Raw genomic sequence first — 24,445 nt, 5'->3', positions numbered from 1 at the left:
CAAATACAAGAATGAAAAAAAATATAAAAATAAACAAGGTTTTACTACATATTATATTATATTCATTTTTAAATTAGTTTGTTTTTCAAGCAGTCAATCCAAATTCATCATCGTTCATTGACAGATGAATTCTATCATGGGCCCCACATCTTGAACAGGGCTCCCAGGCCAGGATCTTTGGCGGGCCCACCCACCTATCGCTGAGGTTAAGGGCAGTGTGGTGCTCTAATGTAGTGTCTATAATGTAATGTAATTATATACGGAAGTTATCATTTAAGTAAGATATCAATCTTCATATAGGCATCACATCAAATTGCAACGCAAAACCACATTTTTAAAATATTTAATAGTCTTGAAACAGAGTAGCGCCGCAGGCGACTTTTTTTAACTATTAATAAAATAATGTGAAGAGTGCATAAGCAAACTAAGTAAATAGTTTTTTTTTGGTTCAAACCTCCAATTTTTTATGAATGCCTTCACTTTGTCTTTTTAAATCAGTGAATGCATTAGTGGTCCTTGCATTGATTTATTCACTCAATCTTTTTTAAATTTCAACCAAATAGACAAGTTTAACAAAATTATTGTTGCTAAACAAATTTGCTTCAAATTTCAACATTATGATTTGACCTTTTTACTTCCTTTTTTCACGAGATAGCCCGCGCGCTTCACAATAGTATAGAAGTGAGGTATTATAAAATTAGTCTCCATATTTTCAGACAGGTTTGCAAACAACCTTTTATAGGACTGTTTATTGATGTAGTTTATAACTAGTGGCCGTTTTGTAAACTATGCATTTGCAAACTGCAAACCTGTGGATACATTAATAATTTGAATTTGAGTTCAATTTTTCGCGCCTCCCTTCGCAACACTCCGCGCCTCCCAGTTTGGAAATCGCTGATTTAGACAGAGGTTATTGAGATTTTGTGACAAAATATGACAATTGGGATTTATAAAATACCCAAAATCGTGTGGTATCATTTTTATGAATCCAGTTGTCTATCTAATTACAATTTAAGTAAGTTGAGACAAAATTATGTTTAAATGACTACTATAATAATATTGTTGTTGCCTAAAATGATAATATTATATAATTAAGTTTCTGACAAGAAAATAAAGAAAATAACTTCTTTCATACAACGAAAGATAGCGGTTACTATGATCTAATATGTTAAGGTTTAATTAGATATGAGAATAGCATCTTCTTGAGAATCGTGATTTAGCTTATGTGTGATATCTTCGCTCGCTTTTCGATGATCCATTGCTATAAAAATAAAACATATTCATTAGTATTTCACTCTTACTATAATAATATTTGACATGCTGAGGAGTAGGGATTCCGAATCCCGAGGTATTTTCGATACCTATGAATCCCGGGATTGATAAACATAATTCGGGATTGATTTTTTTGTAAGTTTTTATGGAAAATAAAATAAAAACGAAAATATAACAGAAAAAATACTTATGATAACAAATAACTACATTAGAAATAAACTGAGTTTGAATGAAGTTTGATTTATACCCATGTATGTGTAAGTTGCCGATTAATTTTATTTTTTCACATAAATTAATACAAATGAGAAAGATTGGAAAAAACAATGCTTCGCACTATTAACAAAGTAATTCCACCATGATCTCATACGTTTTACGGCAGTTTCATATTTGGCTGACTAATTAGATTTATGAAGCGGAAAGGCCATAAGTACACCATGATTTGCTTTACTATTTTAAATCTCGCTAACCCATTCATTAAGTCTTAACTATCAGAAACAGCAATCTCATATTAAATTCACATTATTATTTATATTACAATATTATTTACTCCATTAAACTTATGTATTTTCAAGATTGAAAGTATACAATATTAACAATAAATGTCTTAAATAGTATAAATTATACTAGATTTATTTTTGACCAATTTTATCAATGTTATTTGTAAATATAAAATTTTTATATTAACCCTTTTACTCCCAAGTGATTTAGCCTAGCATATGTGAAAACTCCTAAGCGTTTTTCGCCAAAAAATCGTTGATTTAGTTTTTTTTGAATAAATAATTCTACACATGTTTTAAAAATTTGAAACTTTTTTTGTGTGTTCTCAATGGTGTATAAAGCAATAATAAGTAATAATATTGATAAATTACATCAATAAAATAAAAGAAAAAAATAATGTATCGACATTTTTTTATTTATAATTGATATATCAAATTGTATAGTATAATCTATTCTTATCTAGTAAGAGAAAAAAAAATAAACATATTATTATTTCTCTATGAAATAGAATTTTTATAAAGTAATCTAAAAAAATCGTATAGTGTCAAGGTATTCAAGAATAATTATTCAATTCACGAAATCGCACGAGAATTCGATACAGTATTGAGGACCAACTGATATGGGAATGAAGTAATTTAAAAAAATAAGTTTCAAAGCACTAAAACTATTATAATAATATTTATTCATGTATTTTTTCACCATTCTACCAACAGAACAGTGTGCATTCATTGTTCGTTCGGTCAGAGTTCATTAAAATTACAAAATTCATAATTATGTGATATATGAATCATAAAACAACTAAAAGAAATCTCAGAACTTAAAATGTGTCATAAAAATAATATTTTATTATTTTTATGACCCTCTTTGGCTTCGCGTTGGACAGCAAGAGCAATTATGACTTGTGAGTTATTAGGGTATGCCACAATTATAATCAAGTGTGACACTAAAATAACTATTAGTTACACCTAACACATACCGAATATAGTGTTTTGTCTACATGAGAAGAAATATGACGGGAAAAAAATTGGAATAATCGTAAATTTGGATCCAAACTTTCGGCCGATGGATCGGCCCAGATGGAGTTTTCGCATAGGTATGGTGGGCCGAAATATCGGCCGAATGGGAGTAAAAGGGTTAACAATGGAAAAAAATGCTATTCCTGGGACCAGTTCCGGGATTGTCAAATTGTAATCCCGAAATCCCAGGATCAGAATTTTGGGTCGGGATTGGATTCCCTACTGAGGAGTAAAAGAGTACAATTTGACATATAAATAAAAAAAGGTGTGTGTAGGTACTTATGTACGCATAATAAATTTAAGTTGATTTACTTGGCATGGTCATAAGTGCACTTTTATCCCTTTAATCCGCAGTTCCTCAATTGTTTTCTTAAAATTTATATAGCAAGAAGTTTAAAAGCCGTTTCGTGGGTAAGTTTATACATAGATAAATATAATATGATGAACCTTAAATGCGTAACATGGCCAGGCATCATGATGATCAGAGGTGCGAGTCTTTCGGTGAATCGCTGATAGTTCTTCTCGAGCTCCCGTTGGTATTCTTTTTGGTCATTTCCAATCAAATTCTTATTTTTCCTGAGGGCATCGTGGCATCTATTTGAAAGAAATTGGTACTATTATGAAGTGATGCACTAACGAAAAAAGTATGAAAACTGCACAACTACATATAAATTAATGGTTAATATAAACTTTAAATAGTTTAATGGTTGTTCTATATGTAGTTAATTGAATAAATTGATACATTGCGGATACAGTATACCTACAATCTGTTATGTTCAAATAACCATAACCAACTTTATTCTGCCGGCCAGAAAGTGGCTATACTATTTAACTTTATGGTCGGCAGGACACCCCCAGCGTGGAAGGGGTAATGAATTTCTGTGAATGAACGAATCAATCAATCTTACCTATCCTTAATCCTCATCCTATACCCTCCACCATCCCTATGTCCCAATCATTCTAATTATAAGAAGTCATATATTTTTTATTGACATGGCAGGAAATTCGAATATGGCATCAAGAAGTCTTTTATTTACAAAAGTAGATATTAACAGTATTGATAATAAATAATATAAGACATATTTAATACTGTTAGTCTTTCATATTTGCGGATATAACAGATACTCAAAATAATTTTTCTTAGTTGGAAGTAAGTAAATGACATTAAAAACTATTGTCAGATTTGTAGGTAATCCGTTGCACGGGCACAGATGTTTTCTCTAACACTAACGCCTTAAAGACGGCTAATTAGCGTGTAGTTATTAGTGACATTCTATGCATATTGGCATTATATAGTTGCTTACTTCTTAGAAAAGTCTTTGAAGCATAGTCTCAATTTGTTGGTTAACTTGGTAGGAGGCTGCGTGCCGTCCGCAACGCCTGACAGGAACACAAGGGCCATCTCCATGGGGCCCTGGTTGACAGTTGTTCCGATGCAGCCCTGTACAACCATTTGGAGCATTTTTGTGTCGGGTGGATCCTGATTTGTGGCTGCAGCTAATTCATTAATCTGAAATAAATACAAACGCAGAAATTAATGATAACCATTTAACAACCAGACGTGACAAATACATGTTACGCCCAAACTAGCAATGTAATGGAGCTAACATCTTATGGGTCTGTACATATTTAGGTTTAAAATCCACTTATAGTTTGATACTTGAATATGAATGATTTGATCGTATGAGAGTTTGTCTTGAATCTGTAGTTTGCTGACGATGGAATCGTTGGTTTGTTTGACCATCCATAAGACTCTCAGCATCTGTCTCAGTAAAATGTATCTAATCTTCATCTTTTTCTTATCTTTACTGTCTAAGGAGGCATACGTATAAATTAGGTAGACAAGAAATCATACTAGGCACATTTTAGGAGTCATTTTTGACAAAACATCTCTCACATCATATTGTGGCTTAACACCGTCGATATAGAGATGATTCCGCTTAATTGGTCCACAATCTCAAAGAACGAAATCTAAACCAAGGAACTAACTAATTTATATGAGGCGTCTAATTACAAAAAGCGACAGGTCCACAATTCGATATTTGTGGGAAACAACAATTTTATGTTTCAAGCTTCAATTATTTGTTTTAACGTGAGATTATTTTTTCCATTGCATTCTATGTCGAAATTAGAACCAAATGGCAATTTGTTTCAGCTGATAAACTCTTAAATGTAATAAATATAGACAAAATAAAATTGGACGTAGCGCTACTTGTACCTCACTTTTTAATTTTTTCCGCACAAGGCACATATTTCCTTGGCACTATCATGAGTTTACCGGATGCTACAGCATGGGTGACGCCATTTGCAATATTGTACGTTCCCTTATTCACGCGCGAAATCAACCAAGCTTTAAATAATATGAATCACGGACTTAGCGCTTTTTGTGATAAACCGATACTCACGTTTTAGAATTTATAGATCAATACATATTGTGTAAAATTACACAAAGAATACGTGCATATTTTTTTCTCGATTTTGACCAAATGTGGACTTATCGCTTTTTAGAATTAGACGCCTCATATCACTTAATAAGGACAAAATTCTGCTTCATTGGGACAGTAAATTTAAGATAACAATGAAAAACAATTGTAGAAACTGTTAAAATTAAGTGAAAATTACCATGAATAATGAATAATAATTCAAAATAGTAATAAATTAGAGTTAGCACTTTCCATAATTGAATTTATAGAGATAGTGATCATTCAAAATATTCTGCGGGATGACGAAACCATAGACTAAATTTATTGCCGTGCCAGCACGTGACGTGATCATAATGTAATCGCAGCTTAAAGGTCGTAAGTACAAGAAGGAATAATTTATCTTGCTGTCGCAATGTATTCAGATATTTATTTACCTTCTTCTGGATATCTTCAATCGCAACTTCAATAGGAGTTAAAACGATAGTTGATCGATGAACAACTTGAATTCTTGTCTTCACATATGGGAAATGGTGGGCGGTAGTCAGTACTGTCTTTCGTTTGCACTGTTCAAATAATTCACCATGAGCCCGTCCGCTGGTTGTGAATGGAGTGGCATATATAAAACGTTCTGAAAAATAAATATGGTATTCAAATTATATGGATGATGTTAAAAGAACTCACATTATAACTAAAGGGAGTCTTATGTTGTTTTGTGTTATAGATATATACCAGTGGCAAACTGCAGTGGAGGTAGGCTGTTACAATCCGACATAAATAGTGCACACTAAACTTTGTCAGTTTTTTTTTTTTTTTTTTTTAACTAATAATACAAATTGCAGATGGTACTGGTTAGATTTTAAAATGCAATTAAACCCTGTCTAAATCGAACCATAATAGTTTATGTATGCTATGGGTGATCCGACAAAAATAGTGCACACCTTTTCAGTCATACTTATTTGTTTTTGTTGAATTAAGAATACATAATAAATTATACTTAGATGGTGCTAGTTAGTTTTTTTTAAATTCAATTAACGCTTTCGCTGCTGAATAGATAATGAGATTTTAATTGCCCCCTTTAAAATGCACGTTAATTACATCGATCGGCCGCCTGGTCATTACGCACCGTGTGCGTCTTCCGCGTCCAAAGTATTAAACACTGCGTGAACCAAGCCATTATAGATAAGTCAAAAAATATTCTTCCATCTATAAAATATCTAAAATTATGTCTGATTTAATAGAAATCTGACATAAAGAGTGCATATTTTGTTAGTCATACTAATTTATTTTCATTGAACTTAGAATATAAATTGCAGATGGTGTTGGTTAGTTTTTAAAATTCTTTTAAACCCTCAATTTCTACATCACATCGTCAAAATCTAGTGGATGCTGGTTAGAGTCCCACCGGGCGTTGTATTTTCTAAGGTGTTTACAAATTTGTATGAGTATTATGGTTTGGTTATGCAGGGTTTAATTGAATTTTATAAACTACAATATCTACAATTTTTATTCTAAGTTGAATGACAACAAATTGCAGATGGTGTTGGTTAGCTAGGTTTATCATTTCGGAAAATAATTGTTGATTGACTCACTGATGTTGAAGTTCTTTTCAAAATGTGTGACTCTATAACGTAATTCATAAGGTTCGAAGTAAGGTTCCACGTAAGTGATTTGTATGTATGCCTTGTCGGAATTCAAAATGGCCGTGTCCACTTGGTTGGAGTCTTTAATAATTACAATATTGTCCGCACCAAATCTCTGGGTGTAGAAATTCTGGAATGAATAGATAAAAATGTAACACATTTCAATTTACTTGATACAAAATCGGAGGGTTTTAAGACACTATTTGTCAAAAGTTTGTATTGAAGTAGCAAAGAAATAAAAATGCAAATCATCAGCCGTTTTTTATATTTACCTATAACATATATCGCATTTAACTATTGATATGGTAGCTATTTTGTTTTTTGATTCATGTTGAAATTATATTGTATTATTGCAATATTATTCTGGGACTATTTAGTTTAAGCGCGCTCAATGTCCGAGTGGTAACGTATCTGCTTGGTAAGTGGAGGGGCTCGGGTTCAAATACCGGATCTGGCAAAAAATTCACACTGTTTTTCAACGTGTGTTTGAATCCAGAGCATGGACCTAATTGTGCAAGTGGCTAACATCCATTTCTCGTAAAAAAAAAATGTTTTACGAAACCTCTTCATGAGGCAGTCAAATTTAAAACAAAAAATTACTCAAAACTCCTCCCAATTTTGTCAGTGACACTTGGTGAAGCATAGACACCGGATGTAATTGTAAAATTAAAAAAAAACCTTACTTAAAAACTCCATGCTTGCAATCGAAAAAGAAAGCATTCTATTGGAAAACTGTCCCAGCACGAGAATATTGAAAAAGCAGTGACAACTTTTATACACATTTAAATGAAAAATTGAAGTTCAAGAGACCATATTATATTGTGCGTTCGATGTCCGTATATTTTGATCGATGTTGGATTACAGACCATTTTGCGACTAGTGTATAGTTTTAGTAATACATATTCGTAATTATCGGCTGATGCAGCATTCAATTCGATGCGGAATGTGTTGGAATTTTAATTACACTCGGTCAGAATCGAGTGCCACTTCTTCAACGGTTGCAATCTGACAGTAGCGAGTCATGGCGCATTAGAAAAACTCAGAACAACTGTATGTTGATCGATGCTTGCGGCAAATATTGGGGTGCAATTGACTTAGTATGAATGAGAAAAGAGAGTGGGAGAGAGAAACAAAGACACGACATTCAATCTAGAATGGCCACACGCTACGGGTGCATCAATCAATTGAATTCCCCGACTTTTATATACTATGTACTTTAATTAAATTTCCAATACTTTACCTAGATCCATTGTTTATTAGTATGTAATGACATTTTAAATGTGGTTACTGAATGTATAAATAGTGAGTTTATATATATATAATAAATTATGTACCTACAGTGAAACCCCGATTCTACAGTTTTCAAGGGACCCTAAAAAATAAACAATAAATGCGGAATATATAATTAAAAAAAAAAAAAACTTGTTTTTCTCCTGGATTTTTTTTGACGTCTTGAATTATTTTCAGTTTCTCAGATAGAGTTCTAGTTTTCTTCATGGGGGGCATTTTAGTTGCGATTAATAAAAAATCATGATATGAGATGCGAGGCAAGCCTGACCGCCGACCGACCTGTGCAAACAAAGCTACGCAACTGTATGTATCATAAACAATTCTACGAAAGCGAAATGAATATTCAAGAAAAACGGTCAATCGGGATAATATTTGTGACGGGATCATAATATTTAGACGATAGATTGAGGAAAACGATAAATCGGGGAACCGTTAATGCGGGATTATTTAACATTGTTCTTATGGGTGTTTGGCGGGACTTTCAAAAATGAACGATCCGTGCGGGAAAACGATTTATGAGAGAACGGTAGATCGGGGTTCCACTGTGTTAGGATTGATTTCTAAACACTTTTCACACTAGTTTTTTTTTATACATACATACTTGTTACTTAGTAATAAGGTTTTCATGTTTATTTTATTGAATTAATTTGTTATATAAAATGGAATTAACTGTACTCTGTGTCAGTTCAATGTGCATTTACCATTGGCGAGTGTGCATAGTGCCTGGAAGATGCGGATTGCAAAAAATTACTCAAAAATGGAACAGTAAAAAACTTAAAACAATTAGAATTGAATACGTACTAAAAATTAAATGTTCATGAATCATTATTACGTTAGTCGCGAGTACTGAAGTGACAATTTCAATTATTTATTGTAAGAATTTGCTTACCTCAAGTCTGCTAAATATTTCAGGCAGTTTGGTTAGCGTCGGTTCCTTGTAGATGAACTCCTCTCCATTGAGATCGCCAAACTTGGAACCGTAAAACCCGACTCGGAAATAAGTGCCAAAAACTCGCTTGCCGCTCAGTTGTTCTATTCTTGTGTACGCCTCATTCAGCTTCCTGCAATGATTAAAAATATTAAGGACAGTGTAAGATAGTAGATTCTATAAATGAACAAAAGCAAAACAAACATTTACCCATGAATGTTGGCAAGCTTTTTGTAGTCTCTATTGGTCTCCGCGATGGGAATAAGTACTTTGTATACGTCATTCATTGCTTCATACATTCCCGCAGTGTGGAATGAATTGGCTGCATGTTCCAGAAGTCCTAAAATAAAATGCATTTCATTTGATTAAACCAGTGTTATTCAAACGTGCTGTAATACTTAAGGGTGCCGGAAGATGTTTGTAAAAATAATAATTCCAGACAATCACATTTACTACATGGTAATAAATAAATAAATAAAAGCTCATGCATGTAATATACATGGATAAGTGAATGTGATATTAAAGTCACCTTGAAGCCCCTGTTCTGTGAAGTCTTTACCGAGGCAAATGCCTTCATTCCTGGGAGCCATGACATCGTCAGAGACTGCACTCTCTTGTAGAGCGTTGGGGGTGACTTGTTGGAGAGCGACGGCTCCGCCCTGCACTGCGCCCCCGTCGCCACTTCCCAAAAGAACCAAATATTCTGCCACCAAAGCAGCACTATGCACCAAACACATTCCGGCTTCTGTATGGTTGGATCGCTGTGTACACAAAAAGACGGTTCATAACAATACAATCTGCTTAGGAAGGTTATAATAGATTATCAAAGATATCTCTTTTATGAAGAATATTTTATAAAATCTTTTACAGTATATTTTATAAATTAATATATTGTTCATAAAAGATTTTTTATAAAAGTTAATAGCATATAAATGTGGCATTTAATCCAATATTAAATATCAATAGATCTACTGTCAAACACTGGTGTTGGTGACAGCTCGTATCAAAATGGAAGACGGTAATTAAGCACCAAAATTATTGATTGTAGAGCAAGAAAAATATTAAACACTAATCGCCGCCCAAATTAGAAAAAATAGAAATAAAAGAATGGAAACTTAATCCTACAAGTCAACATATATTCGTTGTAGCTTTTTTAAACTTAACTTCTATAAAATATTTTACAGTTTAAATCCTCTAGTCATTTATAAAAGAGTGCTCTTAAAACATTTGATAAAATCTCTTTGTCAAAGATCTTTCATAGTCTAATACCTGCATTATAAAAAGTGTCGAAATGAAGGAGTGTAGTGACCAGTTACAATAATTATTAGAAAGACCGCCATCGCTGGCACCAAGTATTTAATTTTGGTCACTAGTGTTTCACTTTGCAATCAGATCTCAAAAAAAATATCAGAGGAGTGTCTCTTAATCAATGCATGCAACACTGCACATGGATTTGGTCTGATGCCTATTTAAATGATGACCCAGACGCTTGTAGACCTTATTTCCTATCATCTACCTGCCAGTGGTGTATATTTTACTGAATCTGCAAAGTACTCACTTCCATGTGTTTCTGTGCCATATTGGCAAGCCAGGTCAGTCTCAAATCAGGACTGTTTTGATAGCCTTTAGCGATTCGATGCATCAGGTCGAGTAACATCTCCGGATCCTCCTGGAACTCTTTCATCTTCACCGTATCCGATAGAATCATATGCAGATTGAATACCAAATCTTTCACCTGTCGAAAAATACACAAGACTTGTCGGTGTTGTTAATTATCTACTGTCAAGCTGACACAAATATTCCAGATAGGGTAAAAAAAATAAGCTATAATTGACAGAAAAAAATCTAGATTTTCTCATTAAAACAAATGTCTATGAACTATCATTAAAAAACGTTTTAATAAATAATTTGGTAATTTCTCAACATAAAATACTAAGTCAGGTACAAAAGGCCAACATGTTTATTTTCAAAAAAATCTAGAGTAAAGGTATTCTTTTTATGGGAAATTTTAAGCTTGTTCAATGTTAAAAAAAATACTAGATTTTACACAATACGAAGTAAATGCGTATTTTGAAAGCTAGCTGCCTATTCAAAAATGCTAGATCTGAGTAAAAATGCGATGTTGGCAACTTTGTTTGACATACTAAACATTCATTTAAATCGATGTAAACACTATTGTTTCCAAAATAGTAGCGCCCAACCTGTTCGGGGAAAGATGTCTATGTTGGCAACTCTGTTTGACATACTAAACAAACATTTAAATCGAGGTAAACACTATGTTTCCAAAATAGTAGCGCCCAACCTGTTCGGGGAAAGATGTCTCCTGCAAATCAGTGTCTTGCTCGGCATATAATAGAATCGTCTTTAACGCTCGCCTCAAGGAGTCTTCACTGAATGTGGCACTTGTTCCGACTAACGAACTCAGCGACATTGTAACTTGCATCTTTACTCTTGCAAAGTTCTGAAAAAAAACAAATTAAAAGAATGACACGAATAAAACACGTTTTGATAATCAGACTATATTATTGATCGGGTGTTTAAAATCACAGAGAGACACTATTTACATAAAATGATATAGATGACAATATATACTCACATTTCCGATCTCATAGTTTTGCCTCATGAGAAGATATAGAGTAGCAGCAGCATGAGCTCTCACTGCTCCGCACAAAGCACCGCAGTGTCTCAGAAGAACTAAACATAACTCTCCGCATTGCTCGGTTTCCGAATCAAACACCAGCCAATGGAACTAGAACAGAAATAAAAAAAATTTAATTGTTAATTATAACCTAACACCGAAACCTTACCTACCTTACACTTCACCTCATACAGTTAAACGCCGTTAATTCTAAATCGACAGGACAGAAAACAGAAAAAAAATCTGATTTATGAAATGGCAGAACAGTAAAACTTAATAAAAAACAGTTTTATTTATTCCAACATTATGGTAACACTGCTAGAAATCGCTATAAATAATATATTTTATGAATTTTCATGAAATTTTAATTTACGGTGAATTTCAAATTAACCGTGTTCATAATAACGGGTTTTACTGTATTACATTGATCAAATTATGCAGTGAAATAAGGGGCTGAGTACATTCTAGTGCATAAGTAACCAAGTAAAGTAAATCAACTTCAAAGTAAAAATTAAGTGAATGTAAATTTAACTCTTTCTGCAATTGAGGTCTTCTTTTTAAATGACCCATTGTTACCACTCCATGAAATGAGTCGCTTAGTCGCCATCAGTCCCTCGATGGCCGCACGGCTTAAACGTCGACCTATATCATCGTTGGTCCCAGGTTCAAAATCCTGGTTCTGACAAGTACACATGTTGTTTTTCAATTTGTGTACAGGTCAGAGTATGGACCTAATAGGTTGAGCAAGTGGCTGATATTCATTTCTCGTAAAAACAAATTCTGTTAATACAAACCTCCACTCTGTCATTCTCGGCCATTCTTATTAGGGTCGGACTCTAGTTGCTAAACCTGCTCTGGAGGTTTTTTTAGTTTCGAGTAAATCATGAAAAACGGTTTTGTGCATTTACGATGATGTTCATGCTAGTAGTGGTAACATTTGTATAGCGATTTAAACGTCGACGCATGATTGGTCGGCTATGTAGAGTGGATTTAGTAATCTGTTATTTACCCTTGAACGGATTCGGCGACTCAAGTCAATATTAATTTAGATTTTTTGATGAAACAGGGCGGAATTTAAAACTTGCGCCTCGATAGACTGACCAATCGATATAGCACATGCGTACATTCAAAACTAATTTTATTGAAGTGTTTAGATTATTTTAGAGGTACAAGTTAGCCAAAAACATTTGATTTGTTGATGTTGCTATGTAAAGAATAATAACAGGAGTTTATGGAATGAAATGCTATGTACTAAAACATACCTTAAAAACTAAAGATCTCTGTGTGGCGAACATATGCTGAAGGACATTGGTGCTTTGATTCTTTGCAAGACCTAAAAGTAAAACCCGTAGAACCAATCCAAATAGACTGTGGTGTGAGTCCCAAGCTGACGCCACCTGTGGATTACAAAGCACAATTAAAAAAATGGGCGTATTTGACAAGGGGTTTGGTATGGATGCAACACGTGAACATAGAAAGAAACCTTTGAACAGAAGGCTGACTATATCATGGCACTGAATTGTGAATTACGATGGTAGTGCAGGTTATTGATAATATTCGATTGCAATGCGTAACCTGTTTGCAATAAATTTTCGATTGTATATTTCAGGGTTTGCAAACTTTTTTACATACGCATGCCAAAATTTTTCCTTGTTTCCAAAATTTTTAAAGTGATCATGGGAGCATTTTAACCACGCTTCTTTCATATATCACTGAACAGTTTTTTAGCGATTATGTTTGAGGCAAAATAACAAACAGCTATTATATTTGAATCACTGTTGATAAATTTCATTAGGTTTGTTAATTGAATATTTTTAATTTAAATTGCCCGATCAATGAATTCTTAAAGCCTAAGGACCGACCTATGCAATTATATATTTACACTAAACGTAATGCTTATTCTTAAGCGTATGTGATCTGTCATTTATGCATGAATTTCCAGTTGTGCATCGATTGATAAATATTATTCGTAAAAAATATTAAAAACCAGAATAGAAAATACGCATGGCTATGTCCTCATTATTTGTTGATATTATATAGGTAAATATATTTAATTGTAAAACTTTTTTGTAAAAAGGTAATTTTTTTCTCTTCAAAATAAAACATCGGCGTGCATTACAATAGGTTCGCCATCACTGGCATATTTCATTCAAATTATTACTATTTATTTCAATACATATGTAACAATCATAATTTTCTTCAAATAGTTTACCATATTGCATTCGAAGTATTAGCAATAACTAGCATTACCATCGAAGTATATAGTGTCATGTCACAGCCTTACTATAGTTGGCCTTAATTTGAACAGGTACTGCGGGCTTTTGAAATGTGGCTTCATTAACTGATGCTGCAAATATTGTGGGTCAACAAAGTCATCGTGGATATCCCATGTCGAGAGCTCATAAGCCACATAGAAGAAATATGTAAGAGTAAATGGGACGAAGACATGCCATATGGGGGGTGGGGGAGAGGGTCTGATATAATGTGATGATTTGTGACAAGGGTTAGAGGAGGTCACAAAACCGATAAAATACATAAAATTTCTTTTCTGAGAATAAAATATTTTATGAGATATGAATAATAAAATTTTTGATGAATTTGTTTTTTTTAACAAATTAGTTAAAAAAAAATGTGACATAATTTAGACATGGAGGTAATAGATTTTATGATAATGTGTGACAATGGGACGGCGAGTCAAAATAATGAAAATTGCGTGATGACATTTATGGATGCCCCCAGTTGATCTCGTGTCCAGAAATTTGTACATTATGCAGTTCGCCGTATTACAGTTCACCGTGAAATGTTGTATCGGAAATATATGGCCGTATATTAAAGACCATCCAACCGTCCGTTTGGGTGGTACCTATAGTACTTACATAAAATTCATGTGTAAATAAAACATGATTTTGTCGGTTTACACTGTACAGGAAGCCAGCAGCAAACAAATTTTGAAAATAGCCGATATACTGGATTATTTGTTAGGTTAGGTTAGGTTTTCATTCTTGAATTTTGCCAATATCAGCTATGAACATTGAATTAATGTGCATATTGAATCTAATAAAATTGGAGACCGTATAGTATAGTCATCTCTTTCCGATAGAAAGTACACGGCGAACTGTGCCACGGTGAAATGTTTTACGTACAATTTAAATGTAACTAGTTGTTCTACCTTATAGAATAGGCTTTAAGTTTACAAAGTGTTGATGTGCACACAATTATTAACAGTGAGATAGACAGGTGGACCCGAGTTGAACGTGGACTAAAATGATTTTTGTTGATAAAGACATATCCAATGAGAAATACGAAAAAATCAATCCTCATTAATCCTCCCTAAGTAAGCTATGTATGTATATAAGATAATATCACACCTGTACAATTGTTTCGAGAGTATGCAGCACTGTGAGTGACACATCGGCTGCAAGGGCTCCTTCCAGGTGAGTGGGTGGCAACGTTGCCGGACCTGAATGCGTGGAGAGCGGTCCGATGGGCGCGGGGGGATTCCCTGATGATCCACCACGGACCCACTCCTTGCGCCACCTCTCTCGCTTTTCACCGCTCATTGTGCTGTGACAACCTGGAAACAAATACGCATAACTAAATGAGTGTTTTTCCATAATAATTTCCAATTGCAATTCACCATGATCAAGTGATATTGAGATATTATTCTGGCGTAAACATAACTTGAGAAAGCAAGCAGACAATAGTACGCGGTGTGATAGAGGTCGCTAAGCAGATGAAATGGCAATGGGCTGGACACATCACTCGGCGGGTGGTCAACCACTGGACAACTTCTGTCATACAGTGGTACTCATGGAGCACTAAACGCCCACAGGGACGCTCTAAAACCTGCTGGATAGATGACCTCATAAAATTTGGTGGATGTACGTGGCAGAAAAGAACTAGGGACCGAGAAGAGTGGAGGGAACTAGGGAAGGCATTCGACACTGGCTGATGACGGTGATAAAACAAAGGTTGGGATCTGATCTTCGCTTTGCACAGCGAGCAATAAAACTCACCCTTTTACATGCACCAAAACTAAAATCACCGGCAGAATGAATCCGGTTGACGTGTAATGAAAAAGCATAACACCCAACGTTAAAATACGGGTACAACATAAACCTATATTATAACAATAAATTTCTTTGTAGTGATATAAAATACAGTAAAACCTCGTTAGTAAGAACGCTGATAATTCGAAATTCGCCGTAATTCGAAATTTTCCCGAAAAAAAAGTCCCTTGAACATTATTTTCATGTAAAACCATACCTTTAATTCGAATTTCGTAATTCGAAATGATTTTAGAGTCCCTGGCATATAAAAATATTCAATAAATCGTAATAAAGTACACTATTTCATGAGCTAGTCATTGAAAATTGTGACAGACTTAGAAAATTACTTATTTTATGTTGGTAATAAAAATAATCCTGACATTTTATGACCCAATTCGGTAGGCACATCTATGCTCAGAAACGAAATTAATGAAAAGAATTTTTATTTTTTTTTCAAAATTCAAATATTATGGAATTTATTGTTCTTAGTGTTCTTTTCTCCAGTTCCTTGACTAATGATAATGGGTACACCATTTAATTTTATTCCCATTAAAAATACATTGCAATGTTTGTAGAAATAAATGTCGACACGAATGCCGGGTTAAATAAATATCGTAATATAAAAACAACCTACCTTTACGTCGCATCATCATTTCACTCCGCGCCGAACCCTGACCGAGAATCACATCTTCGAGTTTGGATTTGATATCGGTATTCTTACGAACATTTTGCTGCGTGCACCGTTGGATTTCTTTTTTCCCCTGAAAGACAACACGCTAATTCAAACGACAATTATTATTTCATCTTTCATGTTTAGTTTTGGTTTATTTCATATTACATATTAATATCAGCAAATGGTCTGACTGAATACAATAAGAATAGAGAATTTGATTCAACAAACCTTGTATTCGAAGCAAGCAAAACTTAGGCTGAGAACTTGAAGTAACGTGTGGATTTTACTGGGCGGTAGTTCTCCACACCACCGAGTTATAGCTGCTTTGTCAACGCTCTTTAGAACCCATATGAAGCACATCAGAAGGTTTCGGGTTGTTTCGCTGTTTAGTTGAACGCGTGGGGTTTGCTATAGAAAATAAATAAATAATTATAGTACTTCATTGACATACAAGGTCAAATATCTGTTATAGCAGTAGTGAATGGTGGAGGTAGGCTGTTAAGATCCACCATAAATAGTGTGCATTAAACATTGTTAGTCGTACGTATTTGTTTTTTTTTTTTTATAACTAAGACTACAATAAAATTTACAGATAGTGTTGGTTAGTTTTTAAAAATCAATTAAACCCTGCCTCAATCAAACCATAATAGTTTTGGTTATTTTTTTGGTTTTTTACCTATATTTATCGTCTATGTAAGTTCCATACCACGGAAGAACCATTCGTCAAAATGTTCAGGAGGGACAAAAAACCTTGCAATTTCATCAATAAAAAAGATAAAAAATAAATTTAAATACAGATTATTGTGTCTCTCTGTTTTATATTAGAAAATATATTTTTACTATCGTATGCGTCTATGTAAATTTATTGCCATAGGATGATTTTTTAAATCAGTTGGACCTTACGCGGTATTGCCGAAACTCTCCACTTGTCCGCTGTATGCGGTCTTGCTTGGTTTTTTAGTATGGATAATTCATGCGCGGTATTAATTTTAAACGAGTTCAAGTAATTGGTCAATTTCAAAATTTGAATGCACCAATCAATGCATTTTGTAATTTTTTAAATTTTAAATGTATTTTTTGACTATTATCTATTATAACTTGGTTTTCGCAGGGTTCAATTGAATTTAAAAAACTAACTAACACCATCTGTAAATTGCAGTATTGTTTCAATGAAAACAAATACATGTGACTGACAAAGTTTAGTGTGCACTATTTATGGTGGATCTTAACAGCCTACCCCCTTCTTCGCCACTGTGTTATAGAAATAGTTTGAATTGATGTGTTACCGTTTTGTACTCAGATGCATCGGGAGACGGAAGACCTGTGTAAGACGTTAGATTGTTGATTTGATCTTCCCCTAACTGGAGACGGTCTGAAATGAAGGTTGAAAATATTGAAATAACACATTGAAAATATAAATAATCAGTTTAACACAGAATAAATGAACGGTTACATTACAATATAATAATATGTATTCAAAGTTATGTATGCGATAATTGCATAAAAGAAATTTGAACTATATTTATAGGCAAACAAAAAAACCAGCTATTTTTGATAGATCTTTTACTCCATGTATACCCAAAACTAGAATTAGATACGCCCATGTTTATTGTTTGGAAATAAAATAAATATATGTATCACCTTTTCCTTGGAGAAAGCCTCGATATAGTTGCGAATAGGTGTCCATGACGATGGTCAGCAGAGGAATGTACAGAGCCGCTACTCTTGCTTTCACTTCCGGCTGTGCAAAGCGACTATCCGAGTCGTGTGAAGTCAGGAGAGATAAAACTGCACATACTGCCTTTCCTTGTAATACTGGACTTCTACAGATGAAGCGGAGATAATAAATGATATAATAGTTATAAATTTAACATAGAAAGAAAACATAAAAGCCTACAGTGAGCATTTGCACAATGTAATCGATATTAATTTCATTTGAGACTGTCCATTGTGGCTGCATCCAAATTTGTCCCTTTACCAAGGCTTTATGCAATCTCACCTGTCCTGAACCAGATTTCCTCCTGATTAGTGACAGGAAATATATCGATTGTCGATGGCTTTAAATACCTGGGGATGGGAGATGGCTCTTTGAAAACAGAGCTCACTATCCGAATAGGAATGGCTTGACCAATATTCAGCTCAATGAATGTCTGGGACTCACAAGTGTACTCAGTTAAAACTAAATGCCACCAATTCTTTGCTTGCATTCTGACAGAGCTGCTTTACGGTAGTGAGTCACGGTACCTTATGAAAGCTCAGAGCAACTGTATACTGAGCTTGGAGAACAGATGTTTGCGGTGGATACTGGATGTGCGAGATAAGAGAGCGGATCAAGTAACCTCTCATCACACTGAGAGTAAAGAAGCAAACAAGGCTTGGCCACATACTAAGGATGCTCCAAGAGAATTTTAAGCTGGCTTGTCTGTTCTTCAAGCCAACCAGGTTCTGGGGTCCCGGAAGGTACCATCTACAGATTGTATATAGCGGAACTATGGGATGTTGGCATCACCTGGGAAAATGCAAGAAGGCTGGCGAGTAATGAGGAATCTTGGAGGCACCGTGTGGTGTCCGTATGTTCCAACTCAGGGGTGGACTTGATTGAAGAAGAAGTTTAGTAATACAGTAAAACCTCGTTAATAAGAACACGGATAATTCAACATTAGTCGTAATTCGAAATTTTCGTAAAAAAAAGTCCCTTTAACTTTATTTTCATATAAAACCATACCTTTAATTCGAAATGATTTGAGTCCTGGCAAATAAAAATATTCAATAAATTGTAAAAAAGTACACTATTTTGTCGTAACAAGATAAACAAGTGAGATCCCCGGGGTTCCAGCGGCTAGCTCAGGTGTCCATCGAACCCCGGATTCACAAAAAAAAGAAATTTAAACGGTTGGAGTATAAATAAAACACGGTCTTTCGTGCTCGTAACGTGGTCTTCTTATATTTTACATTTTCTTTAAACGTTTACATATTTTGTTTTAACAATAAGTTTCGCAGGTCCTATCCTATCGGAAAGGGGACGCTTACTCATTTATTTATTTTTTTAAACTTCTCGTACCCACGCCATTAGTAAAAGGGACTAGTGATTGGCCAAATCTTGATCGTATGATCTTTGATTCGGCGAATCACGAGGACCACCCTGGCGCAGGCGCGTCGAAATTTGGACGTTGCCGACAAGCGCGGCAAAATTTATTATTTTTGAATCCTTATATTTAGTCTTAAAATTATCTCTTTCATCCATCATCATTTTTACTTTTTAAATTAAAAAAAATACTTACGTGGTTGAGCAAGGAATCAGATTAGATGTTTTATGAAGCCGTTTCTAGAGGTCAGGGTTACGTTTCGACTTGAGCTACTAAATGATTATTTTACACCGGGAGAAGCCCGCCTGTAACAGGGGTGTATCACAAGACAAGTACAAATTGAAAATTGTGACAGACTTTTCTTAAAACATCATAAATTGCTTATTTTATGAAAGTAAAATGGAAAATAAAAACTATTTCGTATTTTTCTAAAATTCTAGCTACATACTTGATAATTTCAATTAATGGATTAAGGACACATGGTATTTGCACAGATTTTAATTTGAATGAGTTGTATCGGAAATATGGTAGGTACATCTATGATCGTAAACAAAATTAATGAAAATTAAAAAAAACTAAAAATTCAAAATTTTTATATTTTCCCCCATACATTTCATATTTCGTAATTTGAATTTTTTCTCGATTTTCGCTCCCGTGGAATTAGTATTAACAAGGTTTTACTGTACATTGCCAACACATATGAATAAATGTAAGTATTTAAGCAATCATGAGATGTCTCAAATAATCATTTTGGTGTACGAAATCTAAACTAAACATACGTTTTTATCATTACTTTCATGCTGGAACTGTATTGATTTCTTGAGGAATCCCTGACTATTATGCATGTGTACCAAATATGCAAAACCCAGAAGATATATGGTGAGAACCATAACATTCCAAAGGTGATCGACTGTTGGTATGGCAAGTAGTCTCTGAGAGTCTAAAAAAATAATGATTCAGCAGAAAAAATATTTAGTTAATATTATAATACATCTATCTTTCAAAAGATTCATATTTGGTATTATTGGTGAGATGTTTTTATATAAGTTCAACGATTGAAAGTTCTTACTGAATATGCAGCACGGCATCCAGTTCGGATAATAAGAGTCCAACCAAAAAGTGTTGATGCCGAAATTCAGGACTCAATTCTGAGAAACACCCTCTATCTCCACTGCTAAGCTGAAATTCAAAATATGCCATGGCTTCATTTCAAGAACAATCTGAACAGTGACAAGACCTGATTTTGTATGTGACACGTGACACAAAAACAAAAAACAACTCAGTTAGTCGCTATCGTAATGTATCACTGAATATATTATTAATTGTAATCACCCATAGTGAAGTAGAGGCAATGTGCCTGTTGCTATAAATAATCTAATTGATTTACCACACTAAGGTAGAAGTGAAACATCTTTAAAATAGGCGATGACATGAACAAAATAGTCTTCTTAACCCTTTCGCTGCGAGCCATTTTCGCGGGAATTTATTTTCAGTCAAGTGATCTGTTAAAACGGTCACTACAGCTAAAACAGATCGATTCCAAAATTAAAAAATAGATTACTAGATGAACTATATATCAGTTATTCCAAATGCACCAAGAAATAAACTATATTCGTTACATTCTCACTAAAATAAATCGAAGAAAGTGAAGACGCTAAAAAATATCCAAGCTTTGACCGCGCGTTCAAAATGGCGGCTGTCCAGTCTTCACATACACAGTTTCAACACATACTACCGAGCAATTCGCCGCGTTTGTATTCGTTATACACAGGGCTGTGTTGAGTACATGCTGCCGTAGTTGATTACGGTCTATGACAGATATATTACTAAATCACTTGTGGAATAATCAGTGGGTTATCGCTTATCGCATTTAGTAAGTCGTAAACTCAAATTTTATTACCATTTCAAATTCTGAACCTATATTTATTTTCGTCGCCATAAAATAATGTCATCCACTTATTCATTAGGATGTTTTGGAGAATAAAACACTAAAAATAATTACCGCACTGCTAAAATACTATTATGATATAATTTATGAGGCGCCGTCGGCTTTTTCATTGTACAAAGGGCCTGTCGAATAATCGCCAGGCATAATATGAGCATGTGAACAGAGCTAACACAGTTTCGTGGCACATAAAAATAAAAATTATTACCCATTATAATAATGTAAATATCAAATATGGAACAATGAACAAAGCCAAACAAGTTTACTGGAGAGCTGTGCATCGATAAAATATTTTCCAGCATTATTTTTTCGATAATATTATGTGGTAGTGACATTTTGGCGGGTGAAATAATTATTTCACATATATTTATAATGACAAAAAATACTAAAAACAAATCTTCAAAATGTTTCTATCGAGATCACAGATCACTAAGAAAAAATACATAACACTAACGTAATCATAATAATTAATTAAAAGGTAAATAAAAATATTATCGATGCACACTTTTCGATGCATGACCAATGTTTTGTTTTGATAACCCTGGTGACGCATCTAGTACACCCGTCTTCGCAATGGCGCGCGATTCAAACGACTGAATAAAGAGTGTTCTTTTCAAAAATATATTTCCTTGTGTTTTACTTGACATTTTTATGATCTGTTGCCTGATATGTCTACCTAAAGGTTTGAACTAATTTTTAAAGCATATTATCCACAAGTGTCTCTTCTAGTTTGGTCAAAAATACGAGATAAAGTCTATGGCATGTTTACATGCCATACGCAGGGATAGGGTTAATATTGATAAAACAATGCAACATAACTTTCGAATGGTGATTTCAGTTTGTTATGATTGTTGATATCAGTGGCGAAGGGTGGAGGTAGGCTGTTAAGATCCGCCATAAATAGTGCACACTAAACTTTGTCAGTGATACGTATTTGTTTTCATTGAAATAAGACTACAATTTACAAATGGTGTTGGTAAGTTTTTAAAATTTAATTAAACCCTGCGAAACCAAGCCATAATAGATAATAGTCAAAAAATACTCATCTATCTATAAAATATCTAAAATTATGCAATTAAATCATAACTTTGAATATTTTATAGATAGAATAATATTTTTTATCTATTATAGTTTGGTTTAGACAGGGCTTAATGAATTTAAAACAATGAACCAACAATATGTGTAATATGTATTCTTAAACCAATGAAAAAAAATAAAAATGAATGAAAAAGTGCACACTTTTGTCGTATCGTACAAAATATACCAAAAATATTATGGTTTAGTTTAGGCAGGTTTTAAATGATTTTTAACTTTTACTTTAAGCTTTTACTATCTGTAAATTATTGTAGCTTAGTTCAATAAAAACAAATACGTATGACTGAAAAAGTTTCATGTGCACTATTTATAGCGGATAAACAACCTACCTCCGCCCTTCGCTATTGGTTGATATCCACAGCTATGTTGATTGTACAGTTTTCGCAGTTACTCAGCTATCTTATTGCGTTTTCATTTAATGATTCAACAATCTTTTTTTTCAATACATTATATTTTTCACGTTTTCGTGTTAAATAAAAATACATGGTGAAGAATAAAAGTAGATATTTTTACCAATTAATGACTGGGAATATAGCTCAGCTGACGTTTTTTGTTACACATCAGCCGTATCACTTTATCAGCTATGTGCACCAGTGAGTGTAAAAAAATTGCACATAAAAATATATTCATGATTTTGATACTAACCTGGTAAGAGACATTTGAAGAATGGCTATGCGCAGAGTGTGTGGAATGTGAAGAGTGTGTGGAAGGCGAGGGGCTGGATGGGCTCGTGGGGCTAGTGTACGGAGTTCCGCACGGGAGATTCAGTGATATGTAATGTTCGTGGGAGCATATGATTCGCAGGAAGGCCACCTAAAACATAACATATACAGAAATATTAGGACAATAATAAAATTATTAATGCCAATTCAATATGGTCACAGTTTGTTTATTATTTTTATTTTAAAAGGGACCACCACAATTACTGACATTACGTAAAATAATGTAAGTATATGTATTTAAATTAATTGAATGTTTTAGTAGAATGTTAGTTACTGATTTATATGAAAATTATACTTGCAGGATCGTATTTTAGCGAATATCATGAATTTTTAATTAACCGTGTTTGTATTAACGAGGTTTTACTGTAGTTTACTATATATTCTATTTTCACCTTATAATGTATGAGGGTGGCAGCGTCAGGAAGAGATGCAATCTTGGCTTTCATCTGTTTATAGTAAGTCCTTATCAGCCCAAACACGAATCCCCTGTCCACTATGCTCAGCAAGTCGAACAGGAAGAATGCCAAGCTGTTGTTCAGAGACTGCGTGAGTTTGTTGACTTTGCCGTAGCGAGATATAATCTCTGAAGTGATGTTGGTGACGAGAGTCGTAATGTCGTCCATGTACTGGTCAGTGAACCTGGTCTTCCTAGGAGCATCTAACGTGCCGTTGCACGACAGCTGTTCCACCATGGACTTCAACATGAGCTCAAATAGGATCCTTCAAACAGAGTTGTATTACACCATATGAAAAAATTGATAGAAAAGTAATTTTGATTCTTTATAACGCTGCTCACTGCTTAGTCAAAGAGCATAAAGGTTCAAATACATTAGATGCACGTCGCATACTGTCATGGCGACAAATTTATTCTATGGTTTTTTCATTCCGCAGACTATTTTGAACAATCACTATCTCTTTAAATTCAATGATGGAGTATTAGTATTTTGAATAATTATTCATTATTCATGCTAATTTCAATTATTTTAACAGTTTCTACGTGTGCGTACGTTAAAATTATTACTTGCGATATTGCATCCATAGATAATATTTTGGACAGAACCCAACCTGCAGACAATAGATAATAGACAAAATTCTTATAGAAAATACATAGTGCCAACCACTAAAATAAAAAAAAACGTGATTTTGAAATGAGTCAGAAATGTGTAGGCA

At 33.9% G+C, this 24,445-nt stretch overlaps 1 protein-coding gene across 4 annotated transcripts in view; it reads right to left on the bottom strand.

Annotated features, from left to right (window-relative positions):
- Positions 1-440: 440 nt before the first annotated feature.
- Positions 441-24,445, bottom strand: part of Zir (dedicator of cytokinesis) — a 41,665-nt gene continuing 17,660 nt past the window's right edge. For 2 of the 4 annotated variants that reach the window (XM_085955400.1, XM_085955402.1), the window contains exons 18-37: positions 23,668-23,995; positions 23,199-23,366; positions 20,583-20,692; positions 18,069-18,250; positions 17,714-17,799; positions 16,656-16,835; positions 16,389-16,530; positions 15,074-15,279; positions 12,968-13,102; positions 11,664-11,816; positions 11,370-11,528; positions 10,626-10,802; positions 9,597-9,828; positions 9,278-9,407; positions 9,029-9,200; positions 6,799-6,979; positions 5,644-5,837; positions 4,091-4,296; positions 3,234-3,380; positions 441-1,261 (exon numbers count right to left, since the gene is read on the bottom strand). In XM_085955400.1, coding sequence (XP_085811526.1) covers positions 1,222-1,261; positions 3,234-3,380; positions 4,091-4,296; positions 5,644-5,837; positions 6,799-6,979; positions 9,029-9,200; positions 9,278-9,407; positions 9,597-9,828; positions 10,626-10,802; positions 11,370-11,528; positions 11,664-11,816; positions 12,968-13,102; positions 15,074-15,279; positions 16,389-16,530; positions 16,656-16,835; positions 17,714-17,799; positions 18,069-18,250; positions 20,583-20,692; positions 23,199-23,366; positions 23,668-23,995 — 3,328 coding nt within the window. In that variant the 3' untranslated portion in view covers positions 441-1,221. The remainder of the gene's footprint in view (positions 1,262-3,233; positions 3,381-4,090; positions 4,297-5,643; positions 5,838-6,798; positions 6,980-9,028; positions 9,201-9,277; positions 9,408-9,596; positions 9,829-10,625; positions 10,803-11,369; positions 11,529-11,663; positions 11,817-12,967; positions 13,103-15,073; positions 15,280-16,388; positions 16,531-16,655; positions 16,836-17,713; positions 17,800-18,068; positions 18,251-20,582; positions 20,693-23,198; positions 23,367-23,667; positions 23,996-24,445) is intronic. The other 2 variants (XM_085955401.1, XM_085955403.1) reach the window with 1 other exon arrangement.

This window comes from Rhyacophila brunnea, unplaced genomic scaffold (genome assembly GCF_057557595.1).
Source record: "Rhyacophila brunnea isolate RB1 unplaced genomic scaffold, BYU_Rbru_1.0 scaffold_5, whole genome shotgun sequence".
Taxonomy (NCBI): Eukaryota; Metazoa; Arthropoda; class Insecta; order Trichoptera; family Rhyacophilidae; genus Rhyacophila; species Rhyacophila brunnea.
Note: the sequence above shows the minus strand (reverse complement) of the source record. Positions and strands in the feature narration are given on the sequence as shown.